The sequence below is a fragment of the Camellia sinensis genome, chromosome 15, assembly GCF_055761805.1.
Source record: "Camellia sinensis isolate YWXY chromosome 15, ASM5576180v1, whole genome shotgun sequence".
NCBI classification, from domain to species: Eukaryota; Viridiplantae; Streptophyta; class Magnoliopsida; order Ericales; family Theaceae; genus Camellia; species Camellia sinensis.
This window is the reverse complement of record NC_138975.1, coordinates 117,127,325-117,151,713: the sequence shown is the minus strand read 5'-3', so window position 1 is coordinate 117,151,713 and position 24,389 is coordinate 117,127,325. Positions and strand designations below refer to the sequence as shown.

At 30.3% G+C, this 24,389-nt stretch overlaps 2 protein-coding genes across 6 annotated transcripts in view; one reads left to right on the top strand and one right to left on the bottom strand.

The window, feature by feature from the left end:
- Positions 1–24,389, bottom strand: part of LOC114318696 (uncharacterized) — a 108,787-nt gene that overhangs the window by 76,097 nt on the left and 8,301 nt on the right. The window lies entirely within an intron of this gene.
- Positions 14,000–23,906, top strand: LOC145813858 (putative disease resistance protein At1g50180). 2 transcript variants are annotated; one of them, XM_082910001.1, is made up of 4 exons: positions 14,000–14,619; positions 15,781–16,404; positions 21,437–23,169; positions 23,666–23,906. In XM_082910001.1, exons 1-4 carry the CDS (start codon positions 14,196–14,198, stop codon positions 23,798–23,800), a joined length of 2,916 nt encoding a protein of 971 aa, XP_082766127.1. In that variant the 5' UTR covers positions 14,000–14,195; the 3' UTR covers positions 23,801–23,906. The 2 variants fall into 2 exon arrangements, with proteins under 2 accessions (XP_082766127.1, XP_082766128.1); XM_082910002.1 differs by having other exon boundaries at positions 21,437–23,198.

The window sequence follows — 24,389 nt, the reverse complement described above, 5'->3', positions numbered from 1 at the left end:
GTTAATTCCATGATTTCTATCCCACCCCCATGGGATACAACAATCCAACAAATATGGGACTAATAGTCCAGAGAGAATATTAGTTCGGAGCAAAAATTGGCTACCAAATAACGGACTAATAGTCTAATCTCATGCCCCAATCTTTCAAAACAAACACCACCTTAAGTTCATACAAAAATGATGAGAAGGGGAACATAACACCTCGTGTACATTCCAGAATATACAAAACACACACACACTCTCTCTCTCATACACATTATTTAATCACCTGATAAGTGCATTTGTTTGGATCATATTATTATTTTTATTTTTTTACACATCTTTTTATAAAAAATTAAAAAAATATACTTAATTCCAAACAATTCTGTAGTTTAGGTGAAGGTACTCTATGCAGAGTTATGCTTGTCATATGCAGGATTTTGGAGTCATCATAGGCAAAATGGTCTCTGACATGTGCCAATCCTTATCACATTATTTGGTTTTCCAAGACGAGGATAAAACTCCTGTTTGATTTATTTTTGCTTGAACAAATTACTCTTAACCCCTAGATTAGACTCAAAATAAAGGAGACCCCATATAGGCCCTGTTTGACAAGTGAATTTTTAGCTTTTTTCAGGTTAAAATTTACAAAAGGTCAAAATAAGTTAAAATAGATAATAAAATAAAATGTCAAATCAAATTCATAATTATTTCACTTTTTTTCTTACAAACATCACATGCGACTAAAAAAATCCAGCTCTCATTTTAAACACAAAAATTTTAAATTACTAAAATAGTTAATTTTTAAACGAGGCCATAGTTCTGTTTGTGATATAAACCTCCTAGTGATGATCACCATAGTAGCTCTCTTAACCAATAAGATGCTCTAAATAAGATGATAGGGAAAAAAAAATGAAAGTTGAACATTTATGTTCATAGTAAAAAAGTTAATTTTTGACATTGATTTTCCATTAAAAAACATTGAGGATATAAAACAGATGCAAAATATGGAATCATGTACATACATGTACACAGAGAGAGACAGAGAGACGAGATAACTATAATTAAAACGTTGAGGATATTACGTACATACATGTACATACATGGTGTTTAGCCTTGTTGGAGTATCAAGACATATTTATAATATAATTATTTTTCAAGGCTATTTAAGACTTCCCATGTATTTTTTTTTTTTAATTTCAAAATGAGGGGTATATGTCTGTTAAAATACAAGGATAGATTCCAAATATCCTATTTATTTATTTACTTATTTTTGCGCCTACTATATGCATTGTAAATATTATACATTGTGAAGAAATATTTGTATTTAGAGGTGTATAGAGAAATTTAATATATTTATTTAAAAGCTCTCAAATACAAGAGGAGAAAATAACTTGTAAATCAAAGATCACAAACTTGCAGCGGAATAAAATGTTTAGATCATACCTGATTCGATCTAAAACCTCATGGATAAATCACGTGCTTCCAGAATCTAATCAATCAATCCCAGCAGTGGGGTGATATTACAATGGTGAATATCACCCACACAAACCACAGTGCAAAATGACTTGATCGTTGTTTCTTGGGAGAGAGTCAGTTTATGGGTTGAAGAACAAAAACTACGTTGTTTCTCTCTTAGGTTACCCATAACCATATATCAGATATATATTATATTATTATTATTTATCCATATCAGTTAAAACTGATAATATCTATATCCTGAGTGGTTATCCTAAATAGGTTTGAATTTAATTCAAAACCTATTTGGATAAGATCCAAATTATGTTCAAATGGTCATGTCACATGGGCGCCCATTACTAACATCTCCCACTCGCACATGAGTTGGCATGACACTGCCACATCTCTGTCTCAATCTCCCAAAAATAAACAATCTCATACTAGCCACTGCACCGTGCGACTACTGAGAACACCTGCATGTGGGAGCTCTATACTAGAAACTCAAAATGAGCCAGCATAGAGACATCAACCCAAAAAGAACAGAAATAGTGTCTCATATACCCCAGACCCATCTAATTACACCGGTCCAAAAAAAACATCTCTAATCCCTCAAAAAAGAGCATGTTTGACCCTCTCAATTCTTGCAATATATTCACACTCAATTCGCCTCTCATACAGAGCGATGTGAGTTGCCGGCAGTGAATATACAACAGTGGTGTAATACTAGATGATCTTCCCTTTGCACTCATGCCATTTAGTTTAGGATTGATCGCTTTCCCAGTGATGTCCCTTAAGGCCGAATCATGCATGACCGCAGGCAACATACCAAAGTAGCAGAACATCAACCCCTTACCTTATGACACAGTCAAAAGTCACAAAAGGGTACATAAATGAAAGTCATATCAATAATGACACGTAAGACTCACACGGTGAGGAAGCAGGGATCCATTCTCTCACCTCATTACTCGGTCGCCAAGCACATATAGTATGAATACATGTTACGGTGGAGTAACTCTTCCATAAAGAGTGATGTCATACTCGATACACCGTACAGATATTAGTCTAGTCGCTTTCTAGCGCCTAACCCGAATTCTCTATTTGCTCGCCTTCTAGGCGCCAAATGAGATCTCGTATCTGGCTAATCATAACAGGCACAACATGGAAAGTGGGTACTAACATCCATGTTTGGTCCTTAACACGACCTCATCTTGGTTATAACCAAGGCGACATACATAGTGGATGATTTAAGCCTCTCTTGGCTCCAAATAAAATAAACCACTAGTCTCATCCTTGCTCGCTCCCAAGCGTCAAGGGCGATTGCTCGTGTGAGTGAGCCAATCTTGCCTGCTGACATCATCATTTGCTAATCATTATGACACAAACCGTAATAGTGTCAACATCCCATCATCTCAAAATAAGTGACCGATTTTAAAAAAAAATTGACCACAACTTGCGCAATTATAGATTCCAAACATAAGCCTTATCAGCACCTCTTGCGATAAGTATATACAACGGAATCCACCATGTGCGCCTCACATGAAATGATTTAAGATCACTACCTCTTGCGCAATAACCTCTCTAAAGATATTTTTGGTGACCAATTTGCGTTCATTCTTAATGCGCCCAACTAGCGCAGATGCGCCCAACTAGCGCATTGAATTTTACAAGGAGCAAATTAATATGCTTCTAATAAAGCATTTTATCCACAGTCTAATGAGTAAGGTCAATGTCTAAACAACTCAGTTAACCATTTATCAAAGATAAAACTTATCATGCCGAATACGCCCACATAGCGTACTTTAGGCTCCCACAACAAAGAAAAAATCAAGGAATATAGGTCATCTGTTTCTCCCAAAGACAATCTGAGGATTCACTCAATAGCTAAGGCTCTGGCTTTTACCGATAGGTAAGTCAATGGGTTTGCAATTTTGCATCTAGAATCGTTCTAGGATATTCCTTATGTAAGTCATCGAAGACAAACCGAGAATTTTCCTAAAATAATCCCTAAGGATCGTACATCCGAGCATATGAATTACATCACCCATGTCCATCATATCTAAAATGGAGGACTGCCCACCCTAGGTGGCGACAACCTTATAAATTCCTGGCTCATAATGACTAAGTAAGGAAAAACTTCTTTTGGACCATTGATCATGCCTCAGTGGTCTTCATCGATCATCGTTGCCCTATCATGGCTTGACGAAATCTAAGAACCACTGTTTGGATAACTGCTTTAGGCTGTAAAAGATTTATTGGAACTAGCAACCTTTTTGCGCTCCTAACTTTTCACCATAAAAGCAGAAGGTAAATCCCTACGGATCTACTTATCCAATTCTCTAATGAGAAATCGAGTCACAATGTCCACAAATCAATGTTCCGAACTTATGTCAATTATAGCCTAAGTCAAAATAACCTCACTCCCCAGGAGGAAGTCTTCTCATGGTCTACACTTTCCTCAATGGTGCGACCATTCGGTATCTAGCGAGCCTTATGCCTCAACAATGACTATCCAAATTACGCATAACTTTATAACAGTTTTGCGTCATAATGGAAAGTCAACCAAATTATAAAAATGGTTAATCCTCAAAGACTTTGTCTTAAACTGCGCAACATTGATCCACTTTTTAAAAACAGGGGACTAGAGCCTTTGGCATTATCCTAGGCTCTTTATCATATTGCGGAGCAATCATGAATGTTTCCCTCTCAATCACCCAGTGATGACGTGGAAAATTTTCACATTTGCTACCACGCAACTAAGAATGTAGAGTATTCTGCTCTAATGGAGTAATCCATTAGTAGACACATCGCTCCCACTGTCCCTAGGATATTAGAAATTTCTTTCCATTCTCAACTAGGCTACATAGAGCGCTATGCTTGGAATTCTCCATCTTATAGAGTTCCAAAAACTCTATTCACGTCACCTTTACTAATAAAACTTTATGTGACTTAGTTACACCACCACAAAGCTGCTTACCTATATGCACATGACCCGGAGGGTTTGCATGACCGCATACAATAATGCGCCACACGACCCTTTGTGTTTACAAGACAGCATACAATAATGCGCTATAGAACCCTAGGTCTTAACTTCACAATCTTATGAGAAGTAGAATAAAGATAAGCTGCTTAATGGTTACAGATCGCCCATAGATGGCTCTCTGCTAACCCATTACTCAAAATGGAGTGTAAAATCTGATATGGAGGGCACTTAGTTAGGGATATAGGCAACAAACTAGTGCAATTCCCAATTGGGAAACATTTTGCGCCATTATCTACCTAACATTAACAATATTTAATTCCTTATCTCTACTGCACCAGTGTGTTGTTGAGTACTAGGAATAATCAATTTTCTAAGCATCCATCTCTCTTCACAGAGTTTTTCTGAAAAAATAACTCAAATAGATACTCGCTACCTTGGTCAAAACTAAAAGCACAAAAAACTCTTATCTAATTGATCTCGACCTTATATGTGCAATGTCAAAAATCGTCTCAAAACTTTTGACTTATGGGAGATCAAATAGTCTTGACTCAGATGCGTATCGTAATCTATAAATGTGTCGAGATTGAGGCTTAGCTATCATACCCTCACACATATCTAGTCACAAAATATCATAGTGGACTAAATGCGCCAAAACAAATGACCTTCTGCGGCTTTCCTACTTACTTGTGCGCACCCATTGCGAACAAAGTTACACATTCACATGAGAGCAGGATGTCATAAGCGAGTGGGCCCGAGAAGGCCTACTCAAACCATCGTGTCATCATCTCATTAATGTGATTAAGTATAATAAGCCACTGGTTCATGACCAATGTCATAAACTAATTCCAATCATCTTAATGTGTGAGTTCTCGAAGACAAGTTTTAAAGGTTTAGGCCCAACTAGGTAATGACTCACGACTAAGTCATATTCACTAGATCATAAAAAAAGGATGTCATGGAGATATCAACTGCGCCTAAGTCGCAAATTTAACTCGTAAGTGCTAATCCCCTGCACCTTCAAGTCAATTTTATTCTCCATACACTTTAATACATCTAGTTGAAAGATGACGATACTCCTGTTGCAATCTCTATTTCTCGCTTCATAGTTACTTGCAATTAATTCTACTATCCACAAGAAGGAGAGAATAAGCTATCAACTATGATAGCTCCTGAAGTAACTTAAGCGCGAATTAGGCTAAAGAGTCTAATTCAACACAATGCTCTTACAAGCGATGCGTTAAATTCTTAGAGTCATAACAACCTTGTCAGCCTTAACCTTTTCATTACTATGCTGCAACGTTTGCGCTTAGTGGTAAATGTTATTCAAAACGTTAGCCTAGTAAAGGAATCACACAAAGAAGCACCTCATCCATGTTTCACACTCAAGTGTGGAAACAGTAAGTGTCCACACTTAGACAAGTTGGCAATGCTAATAGATTTTGTAGCCACTAAGCGCCAATCTTTTCACTCAGTGTTAATAGATTTTGTAGCTTCTAAGCGTTAATCTTTTAACTTCACGTGATATTTCAACGCACACTATTATAGTGCATGAAATTTCGCTCAATCCACTCCCAATAATTGGGTAGAGAGCAAAACACTGCTCGTACTGGCTACTCGTCTTACACTTAATGACTAATTTATTTAAGCTCGCATTTCTTAGATGACGTGACTCTTGAATGTTACTTCATCCAATGATGTAACATTATTTACAAGTCAAATTACAAAGTCAATCCGCGCAGCTCATTAGTCAAGATCATATACAGATCTATTGAGGGCTTACTAATTTCATAACTCCAAAACTCGCCAACCAAAACTATGTAGCGTGCCGCTAACTATAACGCACACATTAGTTTTTATTGTGCCAAACAAGGCAACAAAAACACGGCGACTTTGAGTCATGTTTCCTTACTTTGGCTCAATTAAGGTTTGACCTAAAGTCTCCAAGACTTTTGCTCATCTAAAGAATGGGATTAGTTTGTTCACATTTGAACATCTCCACCAAGTTTAGGTCAACCAAATTAACTCCATAAGCTAAATCAATTTAGAGAGAAATTCGCATTGGGATTAATTTGATTAGCATAATATAATTTTGCCGCAAAAATCTAAATTAAATAGTGACAATATTACACAAGTCGCAAGATCGAAAATCCGCTATGCTCGTAATCATCTCTTGCGCCACAAGTGACAATTATCCAAAATTTAGTTTAATTTATGCGCAAAATATTGGTTTTCGGGAGTTAATCTACAAAGATTTCTCTCAACCGAATAACCTCCCACTGACTATGGCATATACAAAGCATGATAAATTCCATACAATAGCATCTTAATGTAAATCTACAAATAACTCATGCTATATTTATTTAATAATGGAATTCTAATAAATAAATAAATAATCATGCTCTTGTAATTACAACATATTACAAATCCAAAAAAAATATGTTGTATTCAATATTCAGATTATGCCATAATTAAAGTACATCATCCTGAAATTTTCTGGAATTTTTCTGAAATATTCTGGAATTTTAAATAACTAATAAACACACATAAAATTAGAAAATAAAAAAATCCAGAAACTGATAAACTGAAACAATATTACCAGTAGATAGTAAAACATTTCAGAAGTCCACAATAAAAATTTCAACTCCAGAAAAATAATCATGCAACACCAGATGCATTTTAAAGCAAAAAAAAAAAATACATTATTAACACAGGAAAAATATTACATATTTTCGTAAAATTTTCAAAATTTTACAAAATGTAGAAAAATTAATTCTGAGTCTAAGGGTACCAACCATGCTTAAAACAAAGCTATAACGAATAAATTATGGCCAATTAACGCAATTCAGAATTAAAAAACAAACAAACAGAGCCTTAGAGCCAAGCCAGGCGGAAAAAACGGCACGGCTCGGCTCGGCTCGGCGCCGCTCAGCGCAACTCGGCGCGAGTCGGCTTAAGGGGCGGCTCGGCGCGGCTCGGAGCGCGGCTCGGCGCTCGGCTCGGAGCGCGGCTCGGCGCTCGACTCCAGCACGCAGCGCGCGTGCGAGGCGCGGACGGCGCGCGTGCGTGGACGCGCGCGTGATGGCGCGTGCAGGCGCGTCAGCAGGGCATCCGGCGCGTGGTGGCGCGTGGCTGCGAGTGGTGGCGCGTGGCGCCGCTGGGAGGCGTCATACAGCGCGTGTATCACACGCGCCGCCTTCCCGGGTGTTTTCTGGTCCGATTTTTATATTGCCGGACTCCTTTTTCCAAAATAAAATCATTTATGCTCTTAAAAATGACATTAATGATCATAAAAAATGAAATATTTTGGATCTCTACCTCTTTTATAAATATACCCATGATAAAAGAAAGCACGAAAATACCCATCAATGGCTCTGATACCAATGTAAATCAAAGATCACAAACTTGCAGCGGAATAAAATGTTTAGATCATACCTGATTCGATCTAAAACCTCATGGATAAATCACGTGCTTCCAGAATCTAATCAATCAATCCCAGCAGTGGGGTGATATTACAATGGTGAATATCACCCACACAAACCACAGTGCAAAATGACTTGATCGTTGTTTCTTGGGAGAGAGTCAGTTTATGGGTTGAAGAACAAAAACTACGTTGTTTCTCTCTTAGGTTACCCATAACCATATATCAGATATATATTATATTATTATTATTTATCCATATCAGTTAAAACTGATAATATCTATATCCTGAGTGGTTATCCTAAATAGGTTTGAATTTAATTCAAAACCTATTTGGATAAGATCCAAATTATGTTCAAATGGTCATGTCACATGGGCGCCCATTACTAACATAACTCATTTTGAAAACTAAAATTACCTTGGAAAGGATTAGTTAGAAATTAGAAATCTAGCAAATGTTGATGGAAGGCATATGTTTCACTTTGTAAAAGTCTTCTCCTTTTTCCCTGTTGACCCCTTGAAGCTTGTTATAAAATGTTTTACTCAAATTGAGTTCGGTTTACAATTTGGGCATGAATTCATTAAGTAATTGAGAGTTTTTGTATATATTTTCTTTATTTTTTAGTGGATTGATTTGTAGCTTTTAACCTGTAGTTTTTTTTAATCACATTTGGAGATGTTTCAATTGTGATTTTTTTCCACGTTATATCGTTGTGTTGATTTGTCATTACTTGTTAGTAGATATAATTCAATTTTCGTTTAATTGGATTACATCTATGATTGTTTGATTAGAAATTATTATTCATCATTAAAATTGAATCTTAATTGCAAATTACAATCTCGGAGGATTTTAAGATTTTCACTACCAAAAGACATCAATGCTCCCAGGAGCAAGACTTCCAATCCCTGGATTTCCCAGGCGATTTTGGATTCCATTCATGATGCTGCCAATGCTATGTTTTGTTACTGTCCCTTTGGATAAACTGGTTCTACATCCTACTGACCAAATAGGATCTGCATCTTCAGGAACTGGTGCAAGAGTTTTTTGCTCTCTGCAATGAGATAAACATAAAAGGTGTGAGCAGACAACATCTTCTATGAAAGAGATGCAACTCGAAGGTCTAGAGTGTATACATCCTAAAAAAAAGGCTACAAAGTTTAATGAGTATCAATCTAAGAAGAATGGACACTTTTAAAATGGTAGCGTGTCGTGTCTGACACCGACATGACACGATATTCACTAGGCTCTTTCTAATACTTAGACACATAAATATATTACAAGTTCAAATAAAATAGCTTGGAATGCAATGCTAAAACAAAAATTAAGTAAATTTATACCTGTTCTCCTCCTTTATACTTAAAAAATGAATATATTAGAATATTCATATATATGACATAATAATTATTTATTCATATATATAACATATCATAAATAAATAAATTATATATTTTGCAGGCGTCCCTACTGTGTCATGTTCTACATTTTAAAAAAAATTTACATGCCGATGTGTCAGTGTCCTATCACAAGTCTATATCCATGCCTTTTAGGTATATGAATAACGGCGTGAAAGTAATTAAACCCCTCAGCAAAATACGCAAATTCATCAATTCAAGCACCAAAAGGAAGCTTAATTCTAAAACTTACTCACAAGTTCGTCTATGTTAACTATAAAAAAGGAGCTCCCTAGAGTCATCATCTTCGATTATCGCAATGGGTATTGTGATAATCCTGTGAACTCTTTAAATTTAAATATTTTTAAATTTAAATTTAAGTGTAAATTATAAATACATTATTGATATTTGCTTAAAATATAAATTACCTCTTATAATTTGAAATATTAAAAATACTCCCTTATTATAATTTTTTATTTAACATAGTTAACTGAAAAAATATAATTAACTGAATTATTAATTGAAATAAATTTCGATCATCATTAAAAATTGTTAATTAACTTGATAGTTTATGAATAAAAGAGATTAGTTTTTATGAAATAAAAAATTTAAGAAACGAAATGTAATTTTTAAAATTATAAAAAGTATTTTATATTTTAAATAAATCTCAAAAGATGCATATATAATTTTTTTTAAAATTTAAATATGAGAGATTTTTTTTAAAATTTAAATATGAGAGACGAAACCGGCGATAATTTTCCAACACTGTACTTGGATTATAATGGGAAGGAAAGTACAAAACTAACGCAAATCTGGTGCACCGTATGTTGAACGCGTTGGGCTAGGTTGGGTGGGGTCGGATCCATATGTTCAATGCAATAACGTGTGAACCACTCACTTTTTCCAATGCTGTACTTTCTCTTTTTCTTTTTAACGTCTGATTTGGTAATTTAATATTTTAGATTAAAAGTAAAAAAATTATTTAAAAAATTAATAATTTATATCAAAAAATTAATTTTTTTTTCTATTTTTTACACATTTTTTTTTTATAAAAAATTTAAAATTATTCTAAATATATTAATTTTTTATCTCATATTTTAATTAAAAATTACTAAAATAATATATTCACAAATAAGTCCACTAATTTTATGACATTATTATGGTGACTAATTTAATTGCTCCTTTAATATGTGTTGCGAAAGATAATCTTAAGGTCTATTTTGGCAATATAATTAAAAGTTAATTTTTTGATTTTTAAATTTTTTTTAAATGATATCACCTTTTTATTTTATATATATATTTTTAAAAAAAATTTAAAAATTAATTTTTAATCTCCTTCTCAAAATAGACCTCTTATCTTTCTCAACACATATTGAAGAAGATATTCACCCAAAGAAACACATATTGAAGAAGCAATTAAATTAGACTAATGTTAGATATTTTAAAAATTTTACTAAAATTTTTACTAAATGTCTTATATGGATGTGGAACTCACATAATGTGAGTTACATGTGAGACATTTGATAAAATTTTTAATAGAATTTTTGAAATCTTTACATTTTTAATTAAATTATTCACTGTAATAATGTCATACAGTGAGTGGACTTCTTTAAAAATAAAGAAAAAGATTAAGAGCTTTAAATATAGAGTTTCAGGAGAGCTCTAATAAATTGTCCCTCACCCATGATATAATTTTTCTTTACTTATTTATTTATTTATTTTAATACCAAGTATATCGTTTATTTATAATAGTATATCGTTTATTTATTTTATAGAGTTTCAGGAGAGCTCTAATAAGTTGTCCCTCACCCATGATATAATTTTTCTTTACTTATTTATTTATTTTATTTTTGAAATCTTTATTTATTTACTTATTTATTTATTGAACTTTGATTAGAGCGCTAAATTTAAACGATATACTATTTCCGCTAAAAACAAAAAGTGAGTGGAGTGCATGTGAAATGAAGGTGACCCTGACGAGAATTAAAAAGAAAAAGAAAAAGTACAGCGTTGAAAAAAGTGAGGGGCTCACGCGTTATCGCGTTGAACATGTGGACCTGACCCCAACCAACCTAACCCAACGCGTTCAACATATTTTTTGGATGTTTACGTTAGTAGTACGGGAAAAGTTGTTAAAAATTAATTTTTTAAAAAATATATATAAAATATATGAGAGAAGATAAAATTTAAAATGAATTAAAAATTAATTTTTAGTTTTTTTAACTCTTCCCAAATTGAGCCTTAATTAAGAAAGAAATTTTGTTTGGCAGGTGAGTATAACTTTTGTATTTAAATTAGGTTGTGTTTTTTCTTCTTTAAGCTTGTTTTGAGAAATTGATTAAAAATTAATTTTTTGATTTTTTTTTACTTTTTCTGAAAAAACATATTAAAAAAAAGAGATAATTTGACTCAAAATAAATTAAAAGTTAAAAATTAACTTTAGCCAAATTCCCAAAATACCATTGAAGATTTATATTATGAGTCTTACTAAAGTGTCTCTAGGACGCAAGTAAAAGACAAATTTTTTAAAGGACATAGGAAATTTTTTTATTAAATTTAATATATTTTTATTGAAATTAATATAATTTTTAACATTTTTATATATTTTAAAAATATTTTATACATAATTCTCAATATTAAATAATACATAAAAAAACACTGATTAGTATTTGTCTTATATTATAACTCTTTAGTAGTGATGGATATCACATCTACATCTATTCAATCATAAATCATATGAATTAATTTAAAAAATTTGAATCTTGACTAATTATATAATAGTATAGGTTATTTATAATAATCACATGACCTAATAACATAAGTGATAGAATAAAGTCACCACTAAAGTTTGTCTTCATTGTCTTTTGCTGCCTTTTTTGTTTGGGGAAAATTACTCGGTAATTTCATAAAGTTATTATAAATTTATAAAATTAATTTTATAATTTTAATTATTATAAATTAATAATACTTTTCATCAAATATTATTAAAAAATGTTATTAATTATTAATTTTTAAAGACAATTTGAAAAATTTCTCAAAAAAATATTACTAATTATAAATTTTAGCGACATATTAAAAAAATCATCACAAAAAAAGTTGCTAATTTTCAACTTTCACTAACAGTTTAAAAGTTTTGTTACAGAAAAACGTCACTAATGGTAAGTTTTAGCAACAATTCATTAAAATCGTGACAAAAAAAAGTCACTAATTATCAATTGTTAGCGACATATACAAAAAATAGTCACAAAAAAAATATTTTTAACAACAATTTTATTATAATTTATTTTTAATAAAATTTGATAAAATTAAATTTAACTATTAAAATTCATTAATAATTTACCCTAAAATTAAAGTAACAGAATAAAGTCACCACTAAAGTCTGTCTTCATTGTCTGTTGCTGCCTTTTTTGTTTGGGAAATTACTCGGTAATTTCATAAAGCTATTATAAATTCATAAAATAAATTTTATAATTTTAATTATTAATATTTATATATTTTTTTACTTATTTATACTATTTACCCTGTTTGGTTTCCATTCCCAGAATTTACTTTTCATAAAATTTTACTTTTTTATTTTTCATATTTTTTTTTATTTTCATTGAATTTTTTAAAATATTTTAAGCGATTTTTAAAATTTTTAGACACACTTAATATAAATACACTTAAAAAAATATAATATTTGTAAAAAAAATCTTTAAAAAATTCACTAAATATCTTGTGAAAAAAATCTTTAAAAAGTTTACTAAAATATCATAAATACAAAAATTCAGTATATTTTTCATAATTTTATGTGTTTATTAAGTTTTGAAAATAAAAAAATATTAAAATTTTGAAAATATTCACTAAAAATAAAAAATATAAAAAATAAAAAAATTTAAATTTTAAAAAAATTAAATTCAAAAAATTAAAACCAAATTATTTTTTACATTGAAAACTTTTCCTTTTATTTTTCGTAAATTGTTGCCACGTCTGTATTAAAGCATACAAACATCTCATACGTTTGAATGACACCCATCAAATTATGTTTTCAACGCGTGAGCCCAGTCCCATTGTCCTGCGTTGGGTTGGGTCCCATCTCACATGTTAATTTGCAAATCACATCGTCCTCTATTTTCGTATGTGGTACGTAATAAAAAATTATATATATTATATACTTTTTATTTAAAAAAATTGACACTCAAATTCTATGATCAAAATCATTCTAGAGTATTATGTATAAATAAAAAAATTAAATTAATTTAATAATTGTAATTTTTTATACTATATAATTTATTTATGAAAAAAATAAATGATTAATATATATTCAAAATTTAATCATTTATTTTATTTTTTGAATAAATTACAAATACACTCTTGACATTGGTTTAAAATATAAATGATTTCATATGGTTTTGAAAATTATATCTCACTCTTTCAAGTTTCTAATCACACAATAAATAATCATTTTTATAAGTGATAAATTATTAAATCAATTAATAATTTTTAATAATATTATAAATATATTTCAATTGACGATTTAAATAATTTTATTATTATATATGAGTATAATTAGAAATTTCATTTTTTTTATTCATTCTCTTAAATAAAAAATTCAAAAAAATAATATTTGTAATTTTTAAAATTGTAAAGACATTATGTTTTAAATAAACTGAAGATGTGCATTTGTATTTTACCTTTTATTTTTAAAAATAAATAAGATAAAATTAAAAAAATTGAAAACAGGAATAGATAATGTACTTTCCATAAATCAGCTCCACCACAAACCCCTACTATTTCTAAGAAGTGTCACAATTAATCAATCTCTCTCTCTCTCTCTCTCTCTCTCTCTCCAGTCTCTACACACACCCCACATACCAACCCCTTCTCTTCTCCAACCTTCATCCTAGGTTACCATCTACTCTTTAAACCCAGATTTTGTTGGGTTGGGAGGGAGTGGGTTTGAATTCAATTGAAGTAGCACAGTTTGATAATGGAAGTGCCTGTTGTGTCCTTCATTGTCAAAAGACTTGGAGTTTTGTTAACTGAAGAAGCTAAATTCTTATACGGAGTAAGCGACCAAGTTGAACAAATCCGAGTCGAATTGAATCGAATGCAATGCTTCTTACAAGACGCAGATTATGCAATACAAACTGATCTTGTAGATACAAGGGTCAACAACTGGGTTGCAGAAATTAGAAAACTTGCTTATGAAACCGAAGACATCCTCGAAACTTTTGTCATCCAAGTTTCATCCAAAAGGAACGAAAATGGTTTCCGAAACACCCTTAAAAGATTCGCTTGCATCTTCAACGAAGGGCAAGACATTCACAGGGTGGGATGTGAGATCGGTGCCATTCAAAACAAGATCACTAACCTCGCCACTAGTTTACATACTTACAGCTTAAAAAGTATAGGTAAGCCACTTCAAGTGTTGATTTTAAATTTAAATTTTTATATTGTTATATTTTTATTTAAAGTATATTTTTTCCTCTTTTGAGATGCAAAATTATTACTAATTAAAATTTGAAATTTAAATTATGCTAATATATTCCATTTCTCTTTCGTGTGACATAATCAATTTTAGGAAAGAATAATATTTTATATTTTAATTTTTCAGGAAAATTTATGAGAAATTAAAAGGACATATCTATATAAATTTGTGTAAGAATTTAAGGATAACAACAATTTGTTTGGTAGTTAAAATTCTTGAGATTTAAAATTTTTAAATAATAATGACAACTTTAACATATATAATACAAAACGTCCTTATGATCTTAAAAATTCTAATTTTTCTCATAACATCGTTTCTTTCTCGTGTGACCTTTTACATTGTTGAAGTGATTTCAAAATTTTAAAATTTAATAATTTTTGATTTATATCTCATTTTTTTGTAAAATTTATATTTTTAGAAATTTTATTGACTTAGCCTGATTTGGTCGTCGAAATTTTACTAACTAACAAAAATTTTATCGACCTGTCTCAGGTCAATAAAATTTCATGTACTTTTTTTTTTCAAAATTTTATATTTATTATGGATCTTATTTTACAGATCTTGATGAAACAATTTAAAAAATACAAATTTTATAAATAGAAAAAGGATCTAGATCAAAAGTTATATAATTTTGAAACTTTTCTGAATAGTTAAAAAAGTAATAGGTGATACTTGAAAGGACCTATATTACTATAAAAAATTTTGTTGTCCTTGTCCTTCTAAAAAAATATTACTAGAAATCATAAACAAAAAATCTCGTAAATTTATAGAAACATATAAAAATAATATTTCACAATTTTAACCTCCACTTTTTTTAATATATATTTTATAAAGAATCTATTATTATATGGTGAAAAATGATTCAAAAAATAGAAATTTTATATGCAAAATTCATACAAATTATGTGACACTGTTATTTTTGGACCATAAAATGAGTATTGTTTTCCTCTTTAAAATGAAAGAATCACAAAAAAAAAAAAAAAAAAAAACATTTTATGTGAGTTTTTTTTATATGAAAATTATATTTGTACAACATTATTATTGAATATCAACTGTTAGAAAAACTAAACTAATACTGTTGTAGGTGAAGGCATAAGAAGTTCGGCAGCTGAGAAGCAACAAGAATTGAGGCAATCGTATCAGCATGTTGTTGAAGAGAACTTTGTTGGGTTTGAGGAAGACTTGAACAAGGTTGTGAAACATTTGGTGCAAGTTGATGACTATGCTCCTAGTCGAGTTGTCTCTATTTGCGGCATGGGTGGTTTGGGGAAGACCACTCTAGCTAAAAAAGTATATCATCACAAAGATGTTCAGAAGCATTTTAATTGTTTGGTATGGGCATGCATATCTCAGCAATACCAAACAAGAGATATTTTGCAAAGAATCTTCATCAAACTCGTTCCAGAGAGAAAGAAAGAGGTCATCGGGATGAGAGATGAAGAGTTGTTTGAGGAACTTTATAAAGTCCAGCAAAGGAAAAAATGCTTAGTTGTACTGGATGATATTTGGTCAATAAAGGCTTGGGAGAGCTTGAAACCAGCCTTCCCAAATGGAAACACGGGTAGCAAAATATTGCTAACAACTCGTAATAAAGCATTGCCTTCACAAATAGATCCATACCATATCTTTCATGAACCCCCGTGTTTAAATGACGAGGAAAGTTGGGATCTACTTCAAAAGAAATCATTACTAAGAAGAGATGGTAGAGGTAATATTAATCAGTCCACATTGCTATATATTTTGATACAAATTAAATTATTTCAATGTTAGTTTTCATATCATTTGTGTGATCTATTATCATCTAAAAAGATTAATGACTCATGGGCAGAGATTTGGGAAAGATGGACAACACTTTAGCTCTACTGGCCATAGGTCGTACCAAACGTATTTAGAATATTCATTTTACGAAAACTACACAAAATTGAAAACATTCAAGGAATTACTTTCTAGTGAGATAGAAAATAAAATTTTACACAAACATGTTTGCACCTTCGTACCTTTTCACTTGCATCTCATAACATAATCACTTGCACTCCCATATTTTTATAATTTTTTTTCTCTATCCCATTGTGCTGTAATTCCCCCAAGTTTCAATAGTTGGAATAGGGAAGGACTTATACAAAAAAAAATCAAATTAATCAGGCATTCAAAATCACATGATCCATAGTTGTTTTCTAAAAATTGATAGTATATTATCAAAATCATATATTTAAAAAAATAAATAGATATGATATTATTATGTGGTTATAAATATATGATTAATTATGATTTTTTTCATAGTTCATTTATTCGATAAATCTTACAATATAAATTATTCAAATAATCGAAATAGATCCAAATTGCGTCACACGAAACAGCATGCCCAAGACACCAACAACTCAATGGTTATCAAACATATAGATACATAAAATTTATACAAATATATATAGGGTAAATTATCAATAGGTCATAATAGTTGGATTTAATTTCTATTAAGTTCAATTAAAAATAAGTTCTAGTAAAATTGTCACTAAAAATATTTTTTTGTAACAATTTTTTTCATGTTGCTAAAAATTGACAATTATTGATTTTATTTTATTTTATTTTTTTGGTCATGGTTTTTATAAATTATCGCTGAAACTTACAATTAGTAACTTTTTCTGTGACGAATTTTTCAAACTATCGTTGAAAGTTAAAAATTAGTGACTTTTTTTTAATATTTTTTAAAACTGTCGCTAAAACTTATAACTAGTGATATTTTTTGTGACAAAATTTTCAAACCGTTACTAAAAAATAACACTTATTAGGACTTACACGTAAGTTCTCCATATATATATATATATATATATACAGATATGTGATGTGACATATTTAAGTCTTCTTATTTTAAATCAAAAGACCTATTGGATGGGTCATGCTATTTGCAAGTTATGACATTTATAATTTTGATTATCAAAAATGTCATAACTAGATTATTTTCAATTATAATTAAAAAAATGAGTCATAACTAAACACAATAGAAGGTATAAATAAAGACATTTTAAATCATATCTAAAATAATGTTATAATCAACATCACAATAAATAATAAATAACACAACAATGAATTATAACCAAATCATAACTAATAATACAATAGCTTATAACTAAATGTCACAAAAATTACAGACCTCGAAAGTAGAATTTCCCCCCATTTGGGGTGGCCTTTATTTCAAAAATACAATACCATATTATTCTGATTAAAAATTTTGTAAATTAATGATAAAATAGCATTTCCATCCCCCAAAAAAATGTGGTCCAAGCATTTCACTTAGAAAGAAAAGTTACTTCTTTTATGTAATTTATTAATGGACAAATTACCTACACCTCTCTTGAGGTTTAACGAAATTACAGATTCCCTCCTAAGGTTCCCCCCTAAGGTTTCAAAAATTACATCTAGTTCCATCACAATTAACGCTGTTAACAGATATCATAAATTGAGTAAAATGCATTTTTGACAAATTAGGGCAAATTACCTACACCTCCTTGAGGTTTAGCTAAATTATAGATTCCTCCATGAGGTTTAGCTAAATTATAGATTCCCCCCCTGAGGTTTAGCTAAATTACAGATTCCCCCCTGAGGTTTAGCTAAATTATCATTTTTAAATAAGTTATGAAATGCAAAATTAAAATGAAAAAACGCTTACCACAGTATAAAAAATTAAGGTTTTAGACACCAAAATTTAGGGACAATTATTTTTAGGGGACCAAATATTTTTGTTGCGAAAAGTGCCATTATATTTTTAGTAATGAAAATTGAACATTAGTGATTAATTATTATATTTTTGGTATCAAATTTTTTCTCTCAAAAAATAAACCATTTTGAGGCCAAATTATTTTGTTCCTAAAAGTCTATTTATTATTAACATTTTCAAAATTTTATTGTTAAAAGCCTTATTTTTTACTTTTCAGGGTGACCTTTTAGCGACTATCCTCATGACGATAGAAATTAGTCCCTAAATGTCTTTTGTAACAAAATTTTCACTCTTAGTGATCAAAAAAATTAATCACTAAAACTCTTATATGCTGTAGTTTCAGATGGTGAAAATATCATAAAATTAACAAATAATGAAATAAGTTAAAAACACAATAAATGGCTTGTCAAAAAAATTCTTAGAATATGTTTGGCTTGATTTTTAGAAATTTATTTTTAAATTTTTTTTAAAAAATTACAAATTAATTAAGAAATAAAAAAATAAAAAATAATTATTATTTTTATATAATTTTATCTTTTGAGTGGTTAGAAATAATTTTTACAAATTAAATATATTTTTTCATATTTATTTTTATTAAATTAGTTTTTTTTTTTTTTTTTAAATTCTCAATTTTTTTTTCTAAACAATAAATCAAACATGGTTCCAAAAACTTAATTTTCTTTTCCATCTAATGTAGTTTTTTTGTAAATTTTGTTGATTTATTAAAGGGATTTCAGCAGGGGCAATATCATCCATCAATTTATATTTTGGTGATGTCAGCTAACCATTCTTAACGTTTAGTTATAACGGTAAGGGTTAAATTATTATGCGAATATAAACCTCGAGGGGCGAAATGTAATTTTTGAAACCTCAGGGGGAATCTGTAATTTAGCTAAACTCAAGGGAGGTGTAGGTAATTTGTCCTTTATTAATCTAAAAGAACTGAGCATAATTGGATGCTAAAAAATTTAGTGTTAATTATAATAACATCTCGTGAGCTGAATATTAATATCCTCTTAAACTAAAAAATTGTACAATTAAACCTTTTAATTTTAAAATATCATACAAATATCTCTGTTTAGAATTATTAGGTACTTTCAAAATACCATGTTATCTACATGATCTACTCTCCGTCAATAAGAAACCGCAATAAAAACTAAATAGTCTTCATTTGTCTGTTAACTACCCCCACAAAGATGAGTTAATATGTTCCATTCATAAAAGTTATTGCTATGCAATTAATATGAAACACCATATTGATAAGAATAATACTATGTGTACCAATTAGTGTATTAACAGATGATGTGTATAATTTTAAAGGTTTTCGGTATTTGTAATTTAATTAATAGGTAGGGTCAGTAATAATAGCAAGTACACTAATTGGTGCATGTAGCACCACCGTATTGATAATGACACATAATACTCAAAGTCTAGTCACTAATTATTGATTCATGTATGATAACTTTGTGATGTTAGCTTGAAGAATGGAATCTAAAAGGAAGGTTAGGGGTACATATATCAGTCTTTTTATTTTTTTTAATTTGTCTTTTTATAACAAATTAAAAATTAATTACAATAACAAATTTTCAAACGGGGCCACAGTTCACTTCTTGGCTCCTTAACATCACTCTCTTTGCACCAAATGCATGCATGAGTTTAAGCTTTTTCTTCTTCTTTGTTGACATAGAACTTTTGATTGAAAAGATGCAAGTATCAATGTAAACAGTGCTGACTTTGAGGCAAAGTTGAGGACGCGGCTGTTTTGGACCCCAACGATTGGTTGAAAAAAAAACTATCCCTTGAATAGAAACAAAAAAGCTTGTTTATGTAGTAAATTATTTAAAATTAACAGATAATTATTTTCCAAATATATGGTTTGTGTATAGAATGTTATTGACTATCCATGTTACAGTTGTTTCTGAATAAATAAACTTTTTAAAATTGAAATTGATTATATCTTACCTTTGGTCAACTTTGTCACAAGAATAATTCAATGGATTTGATTGTTAAATTGAATTATGCAAGTTTGATTAGTAATTTTACAACTACTAATTTGAGTTTTATACTCGAGTACACAAAAGTTCAAAAATTTTAAATAAAATTTAAATTACCAACCGATTTGATTTTGCAAAAGAAATAAACTTTTTAAAATTGAAATTGATTAAATCTTACCTTTGGTCAACTTTGTTACAAGAATAATTCAACTATTTTATTTTTAAATTGAATTATGCAAGTTTGATTAGTAATTTTACAACTACTAATTTGAGTTTTATACTTGAGAATACGAAAGTTCAAAAATTTTAAATAAAACTTAAATTACCAACCGATTTGATTTTGCATAAATAAATAAATAAAATAAAAAAAAATCAATCCATATTACAAGCTCGCTTTAGAATTATCTATCTATATATGTATAAAAGGCCCACATTAAAAAACTTGATTTGGGTGTTGAAAAAGTTGGTAAATTTTCATTTTTTATTGCTTATTCATGCATGCATTCATTGGAATTTTCATTTTTGTTGTTTTATGGACTCTAGGCAATAATCACTTTGCTTGTTTCCACTTTTCAAAAAATACTTTTCAGAAAATTCTACTTTCTTATTTTCTGTATTTTTTTGTTTTTACTAATTTTTTTTAATATTTTAAGCAATTTTTTTACTTTTTAGACACACCTAACATAAATACACCTAAAAAGTAAAAAAATTGTAAAAAAAATCTTTTAAAAATTCACTAAATACCAAAATACAAAAAAAAAAATACAAGAATTCAGTACATTTTTTATATTTTTATGTATTTATTAATTTTTTAAAATATTTTTTCACAAATTTTATACTTTTTAGATACATCTAAGTAAGGTGCATCTAAAAAAGTAAAAAAAAAATGTTTAAAATTTAAAAAATATTCACTAAAAACAAAAAAACACAAAAATCAAAAAAGTCAATTTTCAAAAAACTTAATCCAGAAAACTCAAACCAAACACAATATATTTTTTGTTGTTTTTAAATTTTGCATTTTGTCATTTTTGTAGACTCTGGAGTGCTTGACACAAATATGGAGGCAATAGGGAGGAAAATGGTAAAGCTGTGCGCTGGTTTACCGTTAGCAATCATTGTGCTTGGTGGACTTTTGGCAACAAAGCATACATTAAGGGAATGGGAGGTTGTATACCAAAATGTTCGTTCACATAAATGGAGTGACGACCCCATACAACATGACAATCGAGTATCAACAGTGTTAGCTTTAAGCTACCATGACTTGCCTTATCAATTGAAGCCATGTTTTTTGTATTTTGGTCACTTTCCGGAGGATTATAGGATAGATGCTGAAAGGCTATATCACTTGTGGATTGGTGACGGTATAATTATAGATGATGATAGAGTGGGGGATGAAACAATAATGGATGTGGCAAAACGTTATTTGGGTGCGCTTGCACAAAGGTGCATGGTTCAAGTAGAAGTAGAGGAGTATACTCAAAGGATCAATTATTGCCGCATTCATGACCTTATGTTGGAGTTGTGTTTATCAAAGGCAAAAATGAATGATTTTCTTGGGATCATTCATCTCCAATGCGAAACTGATCTAGCTAATTGCTTTTCCACCACAACATCAACAACTACTGCTCCTAAAATACGCAAACTTGCAATTCATTTGAATAGGGATGTTGAAAGAGTTGTCCTCCCTGAATTGGAGACAACTAAACATCTAAGATCCATATTGTTCTGCAATTCGAGGAGTGTCCACGGGGAGTTTTCAATAGAGTCGAACTCCCATTTGAAGTACTTCATATTGCTTAGGAATTTGGATCTTGAAGCATTTAAGTTGGATGAACAGTCAGTCGAATCAATAGGCAACCTAATTAGCTTGAGGTACTTGAGCTTTAGAGGTTGTTTGATACCGAAATGGCATTCGTCTATCCGCAAGTTGAAACACTTGCAAACCTTGGATTTACGACATTGCGAGTTCAACTCAGGTGAAGTAATAGTCATACATGGAATGGAACAATTGAGGCATTTGTATATTCAGTCAAATCTCAATGTTAAATTCAAATTTGATGGGTTGAGCAACCTCGAAACATTAGGAGGGTTTGAAACAGAGTCTTGTGACGTCAATGATCTGTGTAAATTGATCAATCTTCGGCAAGTAGAAGATGCAGCTTTCTTGCAGGTGCACAATCAGGACTTAGCGGCTTTCATCAACTACCTAAGCATCGGTGCCGACCACCTCCGACAAACATCCTTATCACTTGTTGAATTTCGCAAAGAAGAAGAAGAAAACTTGACTCTTCTCAAACAACTGTTAGGGTGTCACCATCTTTACAGATTGAGAATTGACAGAATTATTCCCGAGTTACCAAAATACTGGCAGGGTTTCTCTCCCAACCTCATCGAGTTAATGTTGGTGGGATGTGGCCTTGAAGAAGACCCTATGCCAACATTGGAGAGGCTACCTAACCTACAATCCCTCGGTTTATATAATGATGCCTTTGTGGGGGACAAAATGGTTTGCTCCGCTAATGGTTTCCCCCAACTCAAAACCCTATATCTCTCTTTTTTGATGCATTTAAAAGAGTGGGAGGTGGAAAAAGGAGCCATGCCCAATCTCTCTGCTTTACAAATTGATTTTTGCAAAGGACTAGAAATGGTTCCAGAGGGACTGAGATTCATTGCTACCCTCCAACAATTTACAATTAAGTATGGGAGCGAAAATTTGAAGAACAAGCTTCGAAGGGTCAATGGTGAAGAAGGAGAAGATTTTTACAAAGTGCGACATGTGGCTTCCCTCGACATTCAGTAAATTTCTTAATTCTGCGTGAATAATCCTTTCCTTCACAAGAGACGAAACAACTGTTGGGTCTCTTATCATTTCTTTCACATCCCCCCCATTAATTCTCATCATAAAATTTGTTGATATATATATCTCTCTCTCTCTCTCTCTCTGCTTTTTTGCCTTTATATTGGTTTAGGGGTGGACAAATCATCATAGAATCAAAAAAAACTAAACCAAACCGAAATTATTGGGTTGGTTTGGTTTTTTTTGAATACATTGGTTTAGTTTTGAGTGTTCAATTCTATAATTCAATAGGATTGGATTAATTTTTGGTTTAGGTTCTATCTATCTCGAACAAACCTGATAACCAAATCTATATATTTATTTATATTATAAGATTCAATCTATATCGGCATTTTTTACTTAATTGGTCTATTCTAATGGACTTGATTACAACTAATCATTTCTCACTATTTATTTTGATTTTCAGGTGATATTGAGAAGCATAAGAAGAAGAATGGGAAGTGGAAGAAGAAAATACTGGAAGGTAGAGTTGGAATTTACAATACTTAATTTTATTTTATTAGTTGTGTTACAAGATTTGATTTATTTTGGTTGTATTTAAACTTGAGTTGAACTTCACTACACTATTCACAACTATTGACTTGTATTAAACAATATTTATTTTATGTTTGTGTTAAATTTAAATATTAAAGACTTGTTTATTTTAATTATTTGGTTCAAGTGCATGATTCATTTAAATATGTTCTAAATTTAATATCAACTCAAACCAAACTGACCCAATCACACCCCTCTATTGGTTCATATCCATAAAAAAAAATTAGTACTTACAAGACTTGAGTAATAAAAGCTCAGATTATTTATAATAGATCCTTTATAATAAGATTTTTTTATAAGAAAACAAGCGAGCCCAAAAGTTTTACTGTGAGGAGGACAACATGTGAAACAAACACAACCCAATTACTAAATAGCTAGTTTTATTTTTTAAACTTTTAAAAAATAATTTTTTATTCAGAATTTTATTTTTTGAAAGTAACTTTTTGGAATACTCTCATCAAGATCCATTTAGTAAGACTTCGTATTGAATATGCAATATTAAAGAAAATGTTATTTATTTTTCGAACAACGAAAATTTTATTATCTATGAATAGAGAAATTTCATATTAATATATGACCCTTCTAACAGATAACTT

Excerpts from the sequence above, each read along its gene's own strand:
- LOC145813858 (XM_082910001.1), top strand. The coding sequence starts at position 14,196 with ATGGAAGTGCCTGTTGTGTCCTTCATTGTCAAAAGACTTGGAGTTTTG. Across the intron at positions 14,620-15,780 it reads TTACAGCTTAAAAAGTATAG|GTGAAGGCATAAGAAGTTCG; the intron begins GTAAGCCACTTC and ends ATACTGTTGTAG. Across the intron at positions 16,405-21,436 it reads ACTAAGAAGAGATGGTAGAG|ACTCTGGAGTGCTTGACACA; the intron begins GTAATATTAATC and ends TCATTTTTGTAG.